Source organism: Rhododendron vialii, chromosome 9a, assembly GCF_030253575.1.
Source record: "Rhododendron vialii isolate Sample 1 chromosome 9a, ASM3025357v1".
In the NCBI taxonomy this organism is placed as follows: Eukaryota; Viridiplantae; Streptophyta; class Magnoliopsida; order Ericales; family Ericaceae; genus Rhododendron; species Rhododendron vialii.
The window spans coordinates 2411100-2430449 of NC_080565.1; the positions used below are offsets into that span (position 1 = coordinate 2411100).

General features: G+C 38.1%; 2 protein-coding genes across 5 annotated transcripts; one reads left to right on the forward strand and one right to left on the reverse strand.

The window, feature by feature from the left end:
* Window positions 1-1725: 1725 nt before the first annotated feature.
* On the forward strand, window positions 1726-5773 carry LOC131301938 (alpha carbonic anhydrase 1, chloroplastic-like). Its single transcript, XM_058328452.1, has 6 exons — window positions 1726-1901; window positions 2004-2209; window positions 2813-2916; window positions 4405-4507; window positions 5106-5288; window positions 5374-5773. The coding sequence occupies exons 1-6, from the start codon at window positions 1739-1741 to the stop codon at window positions 5500-5502; spliced, it is 888 nt and encodes a 295-aa protein (XP_058184435.1). The 5' UTR covers window positions 1726-1738; the 3' UTR covers window positions 5503-5773.
* A 4737-nt stretch (window positions 5774-10510) lies between these two features.
* LOC131301939 (heterogeneous nuclear ribonucleoprotein 1-like) lies at window positions 10511-18162 on the reverse strand. 4 transcript variants are annotated; one of them, XM_058328453.1, is made up of 5 exons: window positions 17868-18162; window positions 16115-16283; window positions 12983-13109; window positions 12507-12732; window positions 10511-12021 (listed from the first exon to the last, which is right to left on the reverse strand). In XM_058328453.1, exons 4-5 carry the CDS (start codon window positions 12726-12728, stop codon window positions 10987-10989), a joined length of 1257 nt encoding a protein of 418 aa, XP_058184436.1. In that variant the 5' UTR covers window positions 12729-12732; window positions 12983-13109; window positions 16115-16283; window positions 17868-18162; the 3' UTR covers window positions 10511-10986. The 4 variants fall into 4 exon arrangements, with proteins under 4 accessions (XP_058184436.1, XP_058184440.1, XP_058184437.1 ...); XM_058328457.1 differs by having other exon boundaries at window positions 12983-13079; window positions 16126-16292; XM_058328454.1 differs by having other exon boundaries at window positions 16126-16292.
* Window positions 18163-19350: the final 1188 nt, after the last annotated feature.

A 19350-nucleotide genomic window follows, 5' to 3' on the forward strand; every position in this document is an offset into this window, starting at 1 on the left:
AAAACTAACAACCTTTTTCAATAATCAAAATTTGTAAACCCCACACTACATAAGTTAACTAGTTCCAAAATTTATATATACACTTATTTCAACTACTATTTTATTCTTCTCTTCTTCACTTCAACCACAAATTGTTTCTCTTTCTTTTCCTCCAAAAGTAAAGCTCATATTTCTCGATCATCTATAATTTAACTCATCGTTGCTAGATTAAGATATTTTACTCTTCTTTTACGTTTCTATTTTTGGCTGCATTCTTATAAATTTAACTTAAACTTAACTTAAATCTGAAAATTGTCTTTATTTGAATTTTTTTCGCATTTTTTAGTTTTGCATCAAACTTTTATAGGTTATTGATTCGTTTCAACGAGAGGAATCGGGAAAAGTAATTTTTTTTTTACTTTTACCCAAGTATTTTGATAAATAATCACTTTTTAGCAAAAAAAATTGATTTTTTTGACTAAAAAGTTGTTATTCATTTTTTTGTTCCTCTCCCTATGGTTGAGTAAACAAAGAACCTTGCAAAAAAAAAAAAAGAGAAAGAACCTTGTATTTTTTTCCAAATTTAATAACACATCTGAATTTTTTTTTTTGAAAGATTAAGAGAGTGGTGGATTTGTGATATAGGTTATAGGAATAGGAAGAAAAAAAAATCGTTGTTGTTTTGATAGATAACTCTAGGAAGAACACCATATATTCGATATATTTTTGCCCAAAAAAAAACGTAATGGAGGGAAGTGAATGGCGGGAAACAAAAGGGGAGAGAGAGATTGTGTGAAATTGTAGTGGACCCCTTATTTTGGTTATGGACTAAAAGTGACCATTGTGAACCTCAACATTGTTAAGCTTAGCAATCTCTTAAGTGAATAATCAAAAGCTGATGTGTCAACTTTTGATTATCTATTTTTGATTATACCACTGTGGATGGCCTTACATGGGGGTAATAGCAGGTGTTATTCAGGGGTGATTGCAAGTTTGGGCTTTTTTTTTCCGTTTCGCAAAGTATCGTTTGTGTAAACTTGTGAGGTTAATTTTTGTTGGTATCATTTGATAAGCTGGTGAAGCTTATGTATGTCTAATTAAGTTCGTTTTTTTTTTTTATATTGGGTTCAAGTGATATGGTGGACTCTCACGAGTAATTCCCGAAAGCATTAGGCCTTGTGCACGCACGGGCTGATCAATGAATTGTATAAACTTTCAATATTTTTCATCAAAAAAAAATAATAAAACGCAATTTTCTTCTCCAACTAATTGAGTTTCGAAGTTTCAACATGCATATCCTTGCAGAATTGTTAGTTTCCTGTTGTGATGCCTACTGGTCGTGGTCTTTTTAATCGTTGTAATCTTTTTTCAATGATTAATAAAATTCTCTTTTGCCGATTAAAAAACGAAATTTTACTTTAAGGTTTAGTCTGCACACTTGGAAACTCTGCAATTCATAAACTGGGGGAAGTCACAACAACTCATGCAGGATCATCAGTCCAGATAAAATAGAAAAAGATCATATCAAAAATAGTTCAAATTTGTTAAGTTCTACAATAGAAAGAGAAAACTACCGGGAAAGATAAATGGTTCGACGCAATCAACACACAGAGATAGAGAGCGCACGTCTGATTTTTGAGGTGATCCAATTTTTTCGACGAATCAGTGGTAAGTTTGGCAATGATCTCCACCAAATTTAGCAAAAAAATTTAGTAATCTCAACAGAACCCCTCCTTTTTCGGCACATTTTAGCGTATAAATGTCAAATTCTAAGATGGAAATAGTATACAGAGAAATCTGTATGCTCTGTTTGGTTGAAATAAAAATCGAAAAAACGATATTTTCAATGGCTTCTCGAGTCGCCTTCTTTGTCATAGGACTTTCGTTAATTTTTTTCCATGCGGATGCCGATGCCTCAAGCAGTACGATATCGCTCTCTCGCACGCACATTCATACCTGAATATTTCTGTAAATAATTGATCGATCTTGTCGAATTGTACGTTATATTTTTTCGTTGTCCGCAGAGGCTAAGTTTAGCTACTCGGACGAAACCGGCCCTGCGTTGTGGGGAGGCATGAGCGGCGACTACGATACGTGCAAGACCGGGAAATCGCAGTCTCCGATAGACATTGTGACGGACAAGGCTGTTCTTAATAAGAAGCTGAAACCGCTGAAGAGAGAGTATACTCCTACAAACGCTACTTTGATCAACCACGGCTACAGTCTTGAGGTACACAAGCATGCTTTTGCCCTAGATAGCTTCCATTTGGTTTAGAAAAAATTACCCGGCAACCAAGTTGCTTGGTAACGCTGAGTAACGGCTAAAAAGTTGTTGGGTAATGGCTGAAAAGTTGACGAGAAACGCTGAGAACGTTTGTAAAGATTTCTTGTTTTGTTCTGTTTTCAAAGAAACAAGAAGATATTAAAATCCAAAAGTACGAACGCACAGAAACTTGTCCACATATCCGGATTCGCCCGATGCTCGTGGATCCTTCGTTGTTTTATGAGATACACGTGCATTTGATGGTTGAATCTCGATCTATGTACATAAGATTATGTATTTCGACATGTGCAAATAAATCTATCAAAATCGTTGGGTGGTTTTGTAAGTTTTTAAGACAATGATTTAAAAAAAAAAAGGGGTAACTGCGTAACTTTAAGGGCAAAAATCAAGTCCAGTAAATTTTCTTTGTTTATTTCTAATGACATTTTAGAAGGCCAAAATTACATATTTTGTTCTCCAGTTACGTATATGCATTCCATCTATCAATTTGTGGGTTTACATTGACAACGTTTTAGCCTTGTAGCTAAATGAGGAATTCTTATTTTGCAGATGAAATTTACAAATGCTGGACCATTGATCCTGGATGGTAAAAACTACACCTTGTCTCAAATGCACTGGCATGCTCCCTCAGAACACACAATCAACGGTGCCTCGTATACTCTCTCTCTCTCTCTCTCTCTCTCTCTCTCTCTCTCTCGTGTGCGCAAGTGCGTACAGTACGTCTAACCGGGAGCGGATTTAGAAAATCAAGTCAAAGTGGCAGATAGTAATTTTAACTTTGAACACCTATGTTAACAATTAGGCATAATATTATGAATAGTCAGTCTATGATAAATAAATTCGTTAGATGAGATTGTTTTTTGGGATGAAAAGCTCTATCAGACTATCACCATATAAATTATTTTGAGAGGCTAAAAAAGTAATAAATTAACGTCATTGGTTAAGGGGATTATCTCTTTACTTCCAAGATATATAATGCTTACATATGGATTTTTATTGTTTCCGATGAGCTTTCCTTCTTTTTATCACACAGAGGAAAAAAAAAAAAAAAAACGAAAACAAGAGGTATTTTAGAATACATCATCTATGAGGAGAGAGAGAAAGGGAGGTACCATGACTCGAACTCCTGACCCGGGGAGCACCACTAAGGCGCCACCATCACGGAACTCAGAGCATTTGGTGCTTTGCAGAGCTTCGGTTTTTTATTTTATAGTCTTAACTTTCAGGTCAACTTCAGTGAACAACATAACAATAACAGCTGTCAGCTCCTCTCTCTCTCTCTCTCTCTCTCTCTCTCAGATGAGAATAGATTATGCGGTTTCAAAGGTGACTTAGCGTGTGAGATACACCTCACTTGATTCGGACGGAATGTGGTGCATCTGCATATTTTCACAAATAACAAGGTCGTTATGTGCCCATTTTTGACTCATAGGGGATGTATCTACACATGACCCGAACCACAAGGGATCAAAGTGGACTTTGCCCTAGATTTTACTCCATCCGTCCCCATTTTTTAGTGCATCGTTCCATCCTAACCGGATTTTAAATTTGTTATATTTGTCAATTGATAATACTTTTTATATACAATATAAATCTTGTTTGATAGTTTTCGATTTGTAATATTAAACATTTTTTTAAAAATCACCTAAACATTCTAGATTATATGATATAATTAATTGAAAATTGGCACGGACTCTAGAAAAAGACTAAAAAAATTAGGATGGAGGGAGTATAACTAAGTAGTGTTTAGAAGACTATCGTCAAAATAGATTGTGAATTGGTTTTTAACTTTTACCATGTTGCCCTTAGTTATTTATTGAGGTAATTATAATGTATATGAATAAAAAGATGAGGTGTAATCCGTTCTTTACGTCCATATACAGGGGGAAATGATAATGAAAAAACTCAAATTCTCAAATTGTCTCTTCGTTGTGTAATTTTAAGAATGCATTCCCACCCATACTCCCAAACAAGGTCACAATCCCAAAATGCAAAATTTAGAACTCAAAAAACAGGCTCCCAAACGGGCTCATAGACGTCTATAAGGATGTCATCATTCCGTGTTTCTTCTTTCAGTCTTTGCAATAATTTTAAAGATCAATAAAAAATAATTGCCGTTCAAAAGAAAAATTTATGTGCAGGTACGATGCAGAGCTTCATCTTGTCCATCAGGCTAGCGATGGCAGCCTCGCAGTTATAGCCATCCTCTACAAAACTGGTGGTGCTGATCCAATTCTTGCCAAGGTCATCTCCTTAATTTGATCTACTAGGCTCTGTTTGTTTGGACATAAAATATTTTATCCTTTTTCTTTGTTTGACTAGAAAAGGAGGAAAATATTTTCAAGGTAAAACATTTTGCACCAGCGGGGTGTGAAATTATTTTCCTCTAATTTTGGCCGTAAGTCATTTTTGCACATTTCAACCCCAATGGTCCGACATTTTCCGAAACCACGTGTTCTCTTCCTTTCTTCTCCCAAATCATATTAGATCCAAAAGGAGGGAGAGAGAGAGAGAGAGAGAGAGAGAGAGAGAGAGAGAGAGAGAGAGAGAGAGAGAGAGAGAGAGAGAGAGAGAGAGAGAGAGGGCTTACTTGATTAAAATATTTCTAAACCAATAATCTGCCATTGTATTGGAAAGTATATTAATTTTTCATGTGCCAACCAAATAATAGAAAATAAAAGTTTAAAATTTTATTTTTTAAAAAATATTTTACATGAGAAACATCTTACATTGTAAAATATTTTACTATATATTTGAAACAAACTGATTCCTAATTTCACTATATATTGATTAATCGTCCCTTTTTTAACAATGGAGTTATTTTGCGCTTCGTATATTTCAGGTACAAAGCAAATTAGATGAGCTAGCCAAGGAGAAATGTGGCGATGATGAAGAATCTCAGATCGCCGTCGGGACCTTTGATGCGTGGAAGCTGAGGCGAAACACGCGCAAGTATTACCGATACGTCGGTTCTCTCACCACGCCTCCGTGCTCCGAGAATGTCATCTTTCACGTCTTCCCTAAGGTACATACGTCGCGCACAAGGACACATTTTTGTAAACGATACGTACATGCAAAGAGCTTGATTATGGGTTAATTATAAAATGCAGGCGAGGTCGATATCGAAGGCGCAAGTTGAGGCTTTGAAAGCTCCCCTGCAGTCGACATCCAAGAGCAACAACAGGCCAGTGCAACCCTTGAACGGGCGAACGGTTGAGCTGTTCGACGAGCTCGGCTAGAAAGCAATGCGATTTATACGTCTTCGAGCGAAGTCGTGACCGTAAAAATGAGCTATACAAGCAGAAATTAACATAATTGTTCAATTTATTTTCGTTGTATGTAATGTGGTGATCAATTTATCATTCTGGAAATACTCTGAAATTCCTCTCCTTTACTATACAAAAATGTAAAAGAGAATGAGGTGATATTGCAAACGATTTCATCAAAGTTAAGAGTGATGATTGAACTATAATTATTTACTTGTGGCCGCAAATAATTACAAGGGTTAAAGGCAAATATTCTAGTCCAATTGAGAAATGGTGTCAAAATTATTTTATTTTTTCCTGACCACATCAAAATAACGGTTGAATTAATTTTCCTTACTATGAGATTAAATTCTTTCCGCTGGCAATGAAAAGGTGGATTTTCCACCACCGGCCATTGTGGACTCCACATTGCGTTTATTGTTATAATCCAAACTGTTCATCTCGTAGTAAGGTGCTCACACTTTTTGCACATATTACACAATTGTTGTGTGGGTTTATTAACTCCTAACAATTGAACATTAATGTTTTTGTGATTTTTCAGAAGAAAAAAAAAAAGGAGAGAGAAGAATACCAAGAATATATATAGGAGAGCGTTTCGCGAACACAAAAAAAGACACTCCATCTCAACCATTGAAGCCAATGGTTGAGATTAGAAGTACACAAAATTACTCCTGACCGCGAAGAATTACTCTTGGCCGCCAATAATTATTCTTGGACGCGCATAATTATTCTTGGCCGTGCAGAATTGCGAGACAATGAGTCATTCTTTGCGGCCAAGAGTAATTCTATGCGGCCAAAGGTAATTCTGCGCGACCAGAAGTACTTCTTTGTGGTCAAGAGTAATTCTTTGCGGCCACAAATGTTCTTACACATTTGACTAATAAAGCAGTTGGGTTGAGCACGTAACTTAAGCATGGGCATTCCTATTACGTTCCAAAGTGCGTTTAGGCACAGGCATCCGCTAGTCTTTCGATAAAACTTTGAGAACCATTACTATATATTAGCACGACAAGGCGACACTCTACTTTTATTATAGTTCTCCTCGTTGCGACCACAATGTTCAACAAGGTCATTGCGAGTGTATAATGGACTGCAAAAAGATCAAATCATTTGGTGGCGAGCAAGAAATTAACTCATGATCAGGAAAATATACTCTTAAGAATGAGTGACAGTTTTGTAGACAAAGGTAACAATCGGCATCACAAGATCAGAACTGACAGAAGACTAAATATTGCAAGTAGAATAGTATGCCCACGATACCCAAAAAAGCAATCGGAGCCGCTATTTTGATAATCCAAGTAAAATACTTTGTTTACGGTCATTTCCAAAAAATAAGCTCAATCAGGTATCGGTAAAGGCGTTTACAAAACATCCAACTTTGCTTTAAAATTAAAGCCCTGAATTATGGGACAAAGTTTGACGTTTCGTAGACACCGTACCCGATACCGGATTGAGCTTATTTTTTTCAGGTACTGTAAATAAAGTATTTTAAACAAAATGAGTGGCACCGGTCATTTTTTGGGGACCCAAAATGGGCCAACAAAGGGTTTGAAGGCGCTGGTACAGACATATAATCTGTACCAATAGCTGCACTTTGTGTAAAAGATCATACGAAGTTATGAGACCTCTACTTTACTAGAACTCAATAGCATAATAATGTGTAACCGATTAATAAAAAAGGCAAACCCAGTACACAAGACTCCCGTCATTGCGGGGTTTGGGGAAGGGTTGATGTGTTACTGATTAATGAAGCCATAGAAAAAGAAGAACAAAAACTGGAAGTCCAAATACTGCTGGCTGCTGTTTAAGTTCCTAAAGGATCAGCTCCTCTGTCCTTCATCTCAGTAGTCTTTGCAGCCAACAGTAATTGAACTTAAGGATCAGCTCCTCTGTCTGTACCAGAGCGTTCAAACCCAGGATTTTAGCTCCTTGACAATACGTTTGCAAGTGGACGTTTTGATTTTCAAGTTTCTAAGAGCAGCCATGTTAATTAACCCTGTGAAGAGTGAAAGGAGGCAATCAACCCCATTTTATTACACTCCCCTTTTCACAACTAAATCCCTTTTTTTTATCCTCTCTTGTGATGTGAATTTACAAAATTAACATTTCATTTGTCTACCATTTCCACACTTTAAAGGACAACATAGTATAGTCGCATCACAATCACAAAAATACTAAAAGGGAGTGCGGTTATATAAAAAAGAAAAAGAAAAAGGGTACGGTGTGAAAAACACTACCCGATAACAAAACCTGATTAATTATGGACATAAGAACCAAAATTCAGTGTTGAGAACAGAAGAAACCGATACAGACTAGCAAACACATTAAGGTGGTTGGGTGACAACACTAGTATTGATCAGAGAAACAGCAAATTGGTGATCCCGTGCAGAGGTGCGAATGTAACGAAAAGCCTTTCGTCCACCCATACCAGTTTCAATCTTAAATAGATACATAGGTAGAGCTAAACTATCACTAATTTAGCTGCAGGAGGTAGCTGCTTCGCACTTTCTCTAGCCGCTTCCACTTTTTCTGGAAACATAAAATCAACAGGACAATGATGGAGGTGAGGATCAATGGTTATGCTTTTGAGGCTCAAGGCAGCATTCTCTAGCAAGTATATCGCAAGCTCAAGCTCAGCCGGATGCCCAGAAAAACCAAAGAGTTCCACCATCTCAAGGCACATGTACCAACAACTCTGTTTGCCGCGGTTGTGTCTTGAATGCAGAGGAAAGTTCGGATCAGCAGCTTTAAAATACTTCATATCTGCCTTACTTGGCTTTCTTCCCGAAACCCTTTTCCACCTATCACACATATATTCGGGGCAGTCATACCATCCTCTTTCAGCGTACTGCAACGCATGGTTAGTCACCGCGAGCCTAAATAAATTATTCATCGTTCCTCTATCCTCTAATTCCTATGTAATACTTTACAGATTTCATACAATGCTACTACCTACACAGATTTGTGCATAGATTCTGGGCACAGATTATGGTATATGTCCCACCACGGGTCCATATTGTATTTTTTCTAGTGCCGCTGTTTTTTTTTTATTATTATTTCTCCTATGATACATAAGTTTTAGTATATTCATTTGGAATATGGCTCTCTAGAAATTAAAAGATTTAATTTTGATACACTGACGCCACTTCCCCTGTTCATAATTCCACAACTATTCTACGGAAGTCATAGACGCTTTTAAATTGCACTAGAGGCCAGGGCACACGTGAGTGCAAGTTGGATATTCACAACATTTTTGTAAAAATGCTTCCCATTTATTGTTTGATCAAATTTTCACAAATGTTGTGAAGATTTGACTTGCACACACATCGCATTTGCCCGAGCCTCTAGTAGGGCTTTAAAGGAGACCAATTTGTTCTGTCAAATTTGGTTCCCCACTCACAGTCGAGGCATGAGAAGAGAGTGATTGGTGAGTCAAATCGTGCATATATAAGCATATATAGATGTGGATATAAAAGAGTACAAAACAATTTTTTTGTTTTTGTAATCCCGTGCATCGAACGGGCGTGATGGTAGATATATTCGTGCATGTATCCGTCCGGCCAATTATCAAATGGCAACAAAACTACATCTTCAAAAATAACCCACAAAACTACATCTTCAGGTTACATGATCATGCCAAAAAAATGAACGAAGAAAAATAGAAAACGATAAATCCAAAAGTAGGTAAATGAATGAGTACAGAAAAGAGCTATGGGTTGTAGATGAAGGTACAAACCTATTCAAAGTTGTTGATATTTGGCAGACTTCTTCACAAAAATGGTCCCTCTGGCTCCCTCTTTCTCATGTGAGGTGTTATTTGGCAGTTTTTTTCTATGAAACTAACCGGTAAAGTTGAACTGTTAAATGGACGGAGCAGTTGAAGGAAAAAGGGGTGTTTTGAGGACATCTGGACATGTAGTGGGTGGTAACTATTTTTGGGAGTTTTTTTTTTGTGTGTTAACTGTTTTTGGGAGTTTTTTTTGTGTGTTAAAATGTCTAATATATCTTCACAATTAACTATTTTGTTTTGTGTGTTTTTTCTCTTTAGAGGGTATTTTAGGAAAGGAAAATACTTCTACATGATAGGGGAGACACCAAACTGGTGCTCCTCCTTTATATATTAGAATAGCTATTACTACTACTAAATACGAATCCAAAAAACGATGAGTAAGACCTAGAGTGGCCTTTTCCTGCTGTATGTTTGGCATAACACGGATGCGAAACGTAAGACAAGATTTACTTTTGGGCAGGGCTATAAAAGGCTTTGCTCCTACTTTAATTGGGCCCCTTGAAAACTATGTTACCCGGACTCTTCTAATCTAAAAGTATAAAGTACCTGTGTTGGACACTTGCGACACTCCAACACGGGATGGGATTCACGTCCTGTGTATGTGGTTGGACACTGACATTCACCTAGAAAACATATTTTGCAAGTTGAACTTACATTGAACTATGCATAGAGCTCTTATAGAACTCAAGGAATTCCCTAACCCACATCATAAACACCGTTTATCCGAGAAAAGAAACGAAATACATAATATGGATATTTTGCTGTGCACCCGTGTCCTTGAGATGTGAACTAGATGAATCCGATGACAAGCACCCTAACCCGACACTTGTACCCGAGTCCATGTAGCACAGCTTGCCAGTAGATCGAGGGATCAGTCCCCCAAATTATGCGATCTGTCAAGTATCGAAATCACCAATATAGGCAAATCACCACCCTAAGTATGAGGTTCAAAACAGATTCAGTTGGTTTATTCTCAGCACAAATAGGAAATGACCAGCAGAACCATGGTTAGCCAGAACTCCAACCCAAATGAAACTAGATATAAAACACAGTTCTTTTAGGCTCACTGGTCATCTCCACAAATTCAATATGCAGTCAATGGTTTCATGTGGCCAGGAACTATCGAACGAAAGCCATATTTGCTTCAATGGCCTTTAAGCCTTACAACACAGGAAAAGAGCAAAAAAAGGGAAACTCTCAATCATTTTCTTCTCATAATATCATATTCATCTCATATTTAAACATATCCTCCAATAATTGTACACTACATGTTCTGCAAAATTTCTTCTTTGAGTATGTATGTTCACTAAAGTTCTGCACTTTAGAAAAGAATAAAAACAAATTATGATGTGGTACTTCACCGCTATTTGTCTCTCTTAGTCTGTTGGTAAAACTATAAACACCAACATAACCGGGAAAACTGTTGACAGGAAGATGCGAAGTTCCATTGCTGGTCCCAAATCCAAAAGAACCAGATTCCTGTCTCTCAGAGTGTGTCAAACGCCACGTTTGTTGGAGGGTCCTCATTACCTGAATTACCAACGCAAAAAGTCTCCAAAACTCAGCATCACCATAATTTGATGCAACACTCGAGAATAAGCGGGGCCGATTTTGCAGTACTTCCTCCATAACCTCTCCCTCCAAAACGATAGTTGCTATCGCCACCTCTAACTAGAAAAGTAAGTGTTTGAGCTTGACCCTTCTTGTTTGAACAAACCCTCTACTTCAAATGGTGAGCGGGCTCCACTAGTCACAATATTTCTTCCATACCCTCCCCCGCCCAAACCATAGTTATTGTCGCCACCTCCATAACCAATATTTCTACCATGACTAGCTGCATTACTTCCACCCTCAGGTGAAATTGGAGAAGATCCCCAATTGACCCAATTGTTGGAAAAGGTTCCCCCCACAGTTCCACTTCCGGAAACCCCATAGGGACTTGAAGGAGTTGAGCTTGTTCCGTGATTAATACCTCCGTTTTCCCACAAATTCCGAGTCCCTGAGCTAAAAAACGAAGTGTTCCGTCCATTCCAACCATCATACCCAACAGGAATGCTAGACCTATTTGAATTACCGATAAGATAAGGGTCCAATCCCGGTCCATAGCTCAAAGTACTATTGAAACTTGCTGTAACCCCGAAATTTGGGCTCAACCTTGGTTCAAAGTTCAAACCCATTCCATAACCAGAACCAAATGGAGCAAACCCACTTCGACCACCAGTGATTGGACTGAATCTGCTATCCATTCTAAGACCATAACGTCCAACTGTACTTGGAGAGTACCCTTGACTGTAGCCATTTAGGAAGTTATTCCTAGCCAACCCATAGTTATATCCACCAAGTGGACTTTGGGTAGGGCCTGGTGACATCTCTTTGGGGACCGCTCGCTTGACCTCAACCAGTTTACCATTCAGCTCATGGAACGTTTTAAGTAAAACTTTGTCCACTGCGTCCTCAGAATCATAGGTGATGAATCCAAAGCCTCTTGGTCTCCGAGTGTTGTGATCATACATCACTGCGACATCCGTGATGGTCCCAAACTGATCAAAATACATCTTGAAGTCACTCTCTGTGACTGTGGAAGCTAAGCCTCCAACAAATATCTTCCTTGTGCGCCCTGGACCAGGAGAACCCTGAATGCTACCACTGCTTCTACTCATTGTGCTCTGGTCATCCCTTGGAACAGCCTTCTTTGCCTCCACCTGAAAATTAAGAACCCATGGTTATTACCAGACTCAACAAGACATCGTGAATGTGAACACCTAGACATTGCCTATATCATAATGGTATGAAAAAGAGCAACAGAAACAGGAATAAAGAGCGATAAATACTTTTAGCTCAAATTTGGGATTGAAGGACAATTGGCCACATCAACAAAATCAAAGAACTTTGAGAAATTAGACTCCCATCTATGAAGATATATCCTAATTCCCCTTATTATCAAGCAAAATGATACTACGTGACTAGCTTAGATATGCTAATGCAATAAGCCTAAACATTGTTGACTCATTATTGGGTTGACCAGAAACAACTTATATTAAGCTCAAAGTGAGATTCAGTTGAGTTGACTCCGTATCAAACTACCTAAAGTTTGCGAAATTACATAATGTATGCAGGCCTCAGGTATGAGGATAACACAGCAAAGAGACAATTGAGCAATAAATTGACTGATGAATCGGCAAATTACCATTCGGCCATCAATGATGTGTTTCTCCTGAAGTACTCTCTGTGCCGCTGCAGGGTCAGCAAAGACAACGAAACCAAAACCACGAGCGCGACCTGTGCTTCGGTCCCTCACACTTACTGCTTCTAAAACTTCCCCATAACAACTAAAATACTCCTTCAAACATTCTCCATCTGTGTCCCGAGAAATTCCTCCAATGAACACTTTTCCAAGATCCGATTGCATTTTCCTACAACAAAAGATTTATTTCATTGATACAACTGCTAAGTTCTACCTAATATTGAGCACGGCCACTAACCAAACCAAACCGAACCTTGTGACCCAATCAATTGGGGTTGGCTACATGATCTTTGTGAACAAGGAACAATTTTCTAGCTAATTCGATGTATACTATTAAATGAAGCAGGAAAACTGATCACAATATAAACAACGCAACTCCAATACAGATGAAGATAAAAACAATCAAACAACAATTATACCTTATTCTAAATTAAATTACAGGTAACCCGGACAAGAGTCACGATCGTCTCATACTGCCTTGCTATCCTGGGATTCACCCCAAAACATCCATGCTACCTAGATCAATTGACATAGAATTCAGCACCCCTGGAAAAACCAGACTGTGAAATCAATCCCACAAACTTTTTACCAAGTTCAAACACAAATAGCTAAAAGATCATTACCCAGATCGAGATATTGGCAAATCTGCCCCAATCGTTAAAACCCATATGTGATATCTTGAAAAAAAAAAAGATCCAAGAGAAATATGGCAATTGTGGGTGGACATAAATACGAATAGACCAAAAAGATGGAAATGGAAATGGAAGGATGTGTCATCGGTGACAAAAAGAAAGATGGTGTAGTAATTAGTTTCTATCTGTAGGTTTTCTTTTTTCGAAACAATATTCAAAACAAATTTTGCTAGCAGATTATAAAAAATCGTACTTAGAAAAGGAAGTGGAAAGAGGAAATGGGGAACATGTTCCATATGATAAAGGGAAGAATCGGTTGTTCTCCAATCCGTGCCTTCTATACTCATTGGAAAATTCCTACTATGGAGTTTATGGCTTTTGTATGTGCATGTTGTGATTGGTTGATTGTGTTGACTTTAAGTTTTCATCCTACTATTCAAATAGGACCCTCACTGCTTTAGATTTTATTTTTTGCTCGACCTCAATGCTTTAGATTGGGGTGTTTTGTTTTGTTTGAAATTGTAGTAGCTTTTGGTGGTAAAGCATGGAGATGAATCATTGGCCAAAAGTGCACCAAATTGCTCATGGATTGTGTCCTGCGTAACCAATTTAGAAAAAGACCACACATTTCATACTGAGATTATGGCATATTATATAGAGGGGCAATACATGGTGCGAAATTGCAGAACATGTTTTCACACAACTCTTCCAGAAAAAAAGGTTCACTCAATCATGTATGAGATCAACAAAATGCCATGATACAACATATCATCCTCGATGCTGGTGGAAAGTGAAAGCATCAAGGTGATCGAATTAATCTACCCAACTCTGTCGATCAAGCCAGCTTAAGATTAGCAATACTTTATCCATGCTTCTCTAATGCAGTGACGTGTTGATTAAGTTTCTTATCACGGTCACTATTGCAAAAGGAATAGAAGAAGATAAAGAGAGGTGTTTATTTCTTTACTTGTTTTCCTTCAATACGACAGTCCAATAGTCTTCGACCCAAAACATTTCCGTTATTATGGACATACATTTCCGAGCACCCCCTAGCAACTTCACTGATTCTGTCTTCAAACAAGACTCACAACATTCTTTGGTGTTTTACCCAAGCACTGGATCTGTGCACACCCACTTATAACTAAAAACTATTCAAATGCACAATCCTATGGAAATTTACTTCAAATTATCAGGATTAGGGTCCAACAGTGACTTGGAACGTCAAAAAAACATGTCATTCTTTCCCCTTTTGCCATTGAGATTAACTTATTCACTGATCCCCTGTAAAACCCTCGGTTACAGACAACTACTTAATGGGTGTAGCGCCAGTCAGACTCGGTAAACTCAACCAACCTGCTTCTTCCTCCCACCTTCACTCTCCCTCACCAAATAACCTCCATCTCCCTTTCCGGTTTCCCCTGGTGGACTCTCTACGGAACTCATCCTTACCGACAGGTGACCAGCAAAGAGGAACCTCTCCCTTTACCCGGCCTTCAGACCCCATATTCCTCCGCTTGTCATCCTCCCGTACACCACCACCGATCACTGCCACATCTATCCATCCTTCATCCCTCACCACTGCTCATGGTATCTTTTGCCAAACCCACCCACAAAAATCAAAATACTTATCTGGATAAGATACCCAACTATGCGTGTGATCTGTATACATAGTTAAATAGGTAAATCAGATAGAAAGGAGAGAGATTAAAATCGGTTGTTGCCGGTCTAGATTGGGCTTTAATGGTGGTGGTATAATGGGTTTATGTGGTAGTGGGTGGTCTTGTTGTGGTGTTTGCATGGCAATGAGGGGGAAATGATCAAGGTAGCATGGGGAGAACTCTGACTGCTGTAGGGGATATATTAGATCTGGGACTGGCTAGAGGGAGAGGAAAGAAAGGGCGTTGAATGTGGCCCTGTAATGGTGGTCTGGCAATGACACTGACTACTGTGGAAGGAAATGAGAAAGCGGTATAATGGGTTTATGTGGTAGTGGGTGGTCTTGTTGTGGTGTTTGCATGGCAATGAGGGGGAAATGATCAAGGTAGCATGGGGAGAACTCTGAATGCTGCAGGGGATATATTAGATCTGGGATTGGCTAGAGGGAGAGGAAAGAAAGGGCGTTGAATGTGGCCCTGTAATGGTGTTCTGGCAATGACGCTGACTACCGTGGAAGGAAATGAGAAAGCGGTGAAGAGAGAAAAAAGGGAAAGGGTGGAGAGAGGGAACCTCAGGGGAAAATGTCAGGAATCTTAAGTTTAGGTGTTTTGGCAACTTTGCTTCAGTTTTCCTGAATCATTTGCTTCAAGGATCAGCCGTGAAAAAGTTAATCTTTCCAACTACATAATTAAGTATGCCTTTTACTTGCAGTAAATGAGTATATCTTCTGTATTAGAACCACAAGGAGAACAAACCCGTAATTTATGAACCGACGTATCCCTTTAAATATCTTAAACGATGTCTCAGTTGTATGTCTAAGTGATGAGCACTAACATACTCCATCAAACAAGTGATAACACCTTATACTGTGGTCTCTACTCAGGAAAAGCCAAACGTAAATAAGTTATCAAACTATTCCTTCCAAATGAATATGAACTACAAAAGTACCTAGGAATGATGTTATTTTCCCATTCTCAGTTTCAGGAAACTTCAATGCCCCACACTTTTTATCAACAAGGAGAAATTTAATCGAAATAAGAAAGAAGTTAAACAAGAGAGTTTAACGAAGGGGAAATGCTTTTTGGCTCCAGGACCCTTACGGAACAAGAGATACAGTAAATATCTCCAACATGCATCGACGTGGGTGACCACAGCAAACTTGATGTGTATAAGATACTGGAAGAAATGGGACTGATACATAGACTACTTAAAAGTGACAATTTCTAAGCAATTAGAGCGAAAACAAGAAATACATAGTAGTACCGTGTTCCTACAGCTTCCACAAAAGTTAGAGGTGATTGGTGAAGACAAGACTCCCCAAGGTGACAGTGCCTCCCTTTCCAAGAATCCATTGCTTATATCTTTGTTAATACATCAAGCAGCATTTCCCTCTCCCTCTCTTTCTCAAGTATTCAGTTCTCAACTTGTCGCTCTACAGTACCTACAAATCAGTTACTCAAAACTTTCCGAAATACCACAAAAATGGCATTTGGCCAAGAAAGTAGCCGATAAATCCGAAAATTCAAACCAAAAAATTAGATTACAACATATAAGTACACGGGCAATAACCTATTAATCCTCAAATCTCCGGAGTTTGGTGGTAAAGCTATCAATCTCTCTCAATAAAACATTCTTCGAGCCAATGTTTTAAAAACACAAGCCGGACCATCCAGCTCAACTGGATAATTCGCCAACCGGATTCCGGTCAGGAGAAACCACTTGAACTGTTTGCGCTAAAGAACCTGATTATTTCGCTAAAAAACTGCCAAACCAGTGACTGATCCAGTGACCGTCGGAAGACTCAAAACGATTCCAACCAGATTGCTAGCAGTGCAGATGCAACTTATAAGAGCAAATACATACAATTTGTATTTCCGGTTTTAAGGTACTTACAGTGTCAGGGTTCAATTCCAGCAATCCTTTACCCGGTTGGTTTAATAGATTGCTCCACAGTTTTGTTTCTCAATATATTATTTTCAAAACCTTTCTCTCTCTCGCTTCCCGGGGCGGCTCCAGGGTTTAAGTGCATCTCACCTTCTTTCCTTTATCACTTTGGAGCCATGTGAGGTGAAAGTATCATGTATTAAATGAGAGAAAGAAGCGAGGAATCCTCTTATTTAGTCCAACTCTCCCACTCTAGTCGTTGCCTTTCTTTCTATTGCTTCGAAAGTAGTTGCTTCATTTTAGCCACTCAAATTTTCAGTAATCACTTTTATTTCTCAACGAGGGGCATCGTCTTCTAGAAATCGTAGCTATTCTTAGCATGATTCTGGGAAACCTCGTTGCTAAGCATAAAACGTCCACAGGTCAAATCAGATATGTAATTATCGGCATAATTGTTAGAGACTTAAATGATGGATATGCTTGACAAAAAGATTAGTTTCACTCTCTAAATAATCCGTGAAACCAAAGCTGTTAAGTCCTAATCCCCAGAAATCTCAACGAATTTCGTTGTTCTGAACAAACTAAAAATTCCAAATCACAAACCTCTCCACATACCAAATTCTGTTTTCTTCAGGTGGGAAAAATTCCAACAACGTTCAAAACTAATACAATGCATCCATAATTGCTATACGCATACAGATATACATCTATTACCTATTACTATCTATCTATTACCTGTTACTATCATAAAGGGTAAGTGAGTTTGAGGCTGACCCACATTTTTATTTCCTAATAAACTACCCCTTTTAAGTGCCAAAATAAAACTGTTTTCTTCTCCCCTCTTTTCTACTTCCAGAAATAAGAAAAGAAAGTGCTATGATTTCTCGTCAAATCTCATCATTTTTGTGGTGAGAAACAACATAAGTGTTGCATTTACACACATTCCTCGTCATTTCTCACCCGTTTATCCGAACAAATTGTGAATATCTCTTCTCTATTCTTTTCTTTTCTCACCAAATCCCTCAATCCAAAGGAGCTATCAATCTCGATGGACGATTTTTCTCTGTTCGGCTTTTGCACAACACCCGGACGTCTAGTATACAAAAATAGACAGAGAGCGCGGTGGGATTACCTGAAAATTCATAGGGGAGATTGGGTTGATGAAATGCAGACTCCAATTGGAGAAATGGGTTGTAATGATCGCTGCTTGTAACAGCGATAATAAGAGAGGATTCTGTATACAGAAATAAATAGAGAAAAGGAAGGAGACGATTCTCCATAAAAAAGACAAATGGTGGACATAAATGGATTGCTGAAACTGAGGGATCGATTCAACAACCCTGGTTGTGATTAGCTCAGACAACACCCGTTCCTTCTCCCATGTTGGGATCCCGAAATTTAATACCCACCACTTCTACCATTATGTTAATTTATCCGTATACGCGTTTGTTACTCTATTTTGTGAAGTTTTGTTCTTCTGCCCCTCAAATCCTCATTTACCAAAAAAGAAAAAAAAGAAAAAAAATTGGAGTATGTAAACTCATGTTAGATGCGGCTCTTGTCTTAACTAGGAGTGGGTATCGTGTCGTGTCATCTCGCGTTCGTGACAGAATTTTCTAAATTCTAATCCGACTTATTTAGCTTAACGTGTCGAGTTATATTAGTATTCTGTGTCAGAAATAGCTGACCTTAACCCGTTAACTTCGTGTCGGGTTCTCCTATCGTGTCGAAAATTTTCACCCTTACTCTTAGCCCATCTCGTTGTACCCCTTGACTTTCAAAGAAAAGATTTGGGATTCGAGTCCATAGAGAGACATCGAACCCCCTAGATGTTAACTAGATAATTTTCCACTAACACCCCACTGATGTATACAATATGATGTAGGACAAAAATGAGGAATTTTTGTATTTTATTTTTATTGTTTTAGAATAAGATTTTGATTAGAAATATTTTCGTTTAGATTAGAATTATTAACTTTCCGTATTCAGTTTGATTTTGATTTCTATCTTTATTAGGATTCTTGGTCTACAAAAATTAGGATTTTATTTTAATTAATTAGAAAATGTATTTTATTTAATGCCGCTTGTTTTGGCATGATTTATTATTTCTTTTACTGTAGGATTTCTAAGTTTAGGATCTTATAAAAATGACTGTAATATATTCAATTATTAAACTTTTAAGCTTTTTATCAATAATATTCAGAGATTCTCTCTTTCTTTCTTGTGCGCAAGATTTGCTCGTTGCGACGAGTTGTTTATCTCGTTTGAACTAGCACGCTAACTAGACTCTCATGTATTTCGTTGCGTCAAAATATCCAGTCTAACTCTATTGTGGTATTCAAATGGAAGACGTTAAGATACTTATTTTCTAATCCTAGCCCATCGATACGCACCTCCACATATTGGATCGAGCCATTTGGTTCGACCGCTTATTTTCATTTCCCTACACAAAATCATCCACAAATATTACATTCCACAATAGGAGTTTCAATAGAGGGGGCCGGTTCAATTCTTCAATTTTTAACTCATAAACAGACAATCCAAGAAAAAGAAATATTATTTGCAATTTTGCATACCAATGGCTTAGTTGCTTATTCTTTGTTGGTTTTCTTTAC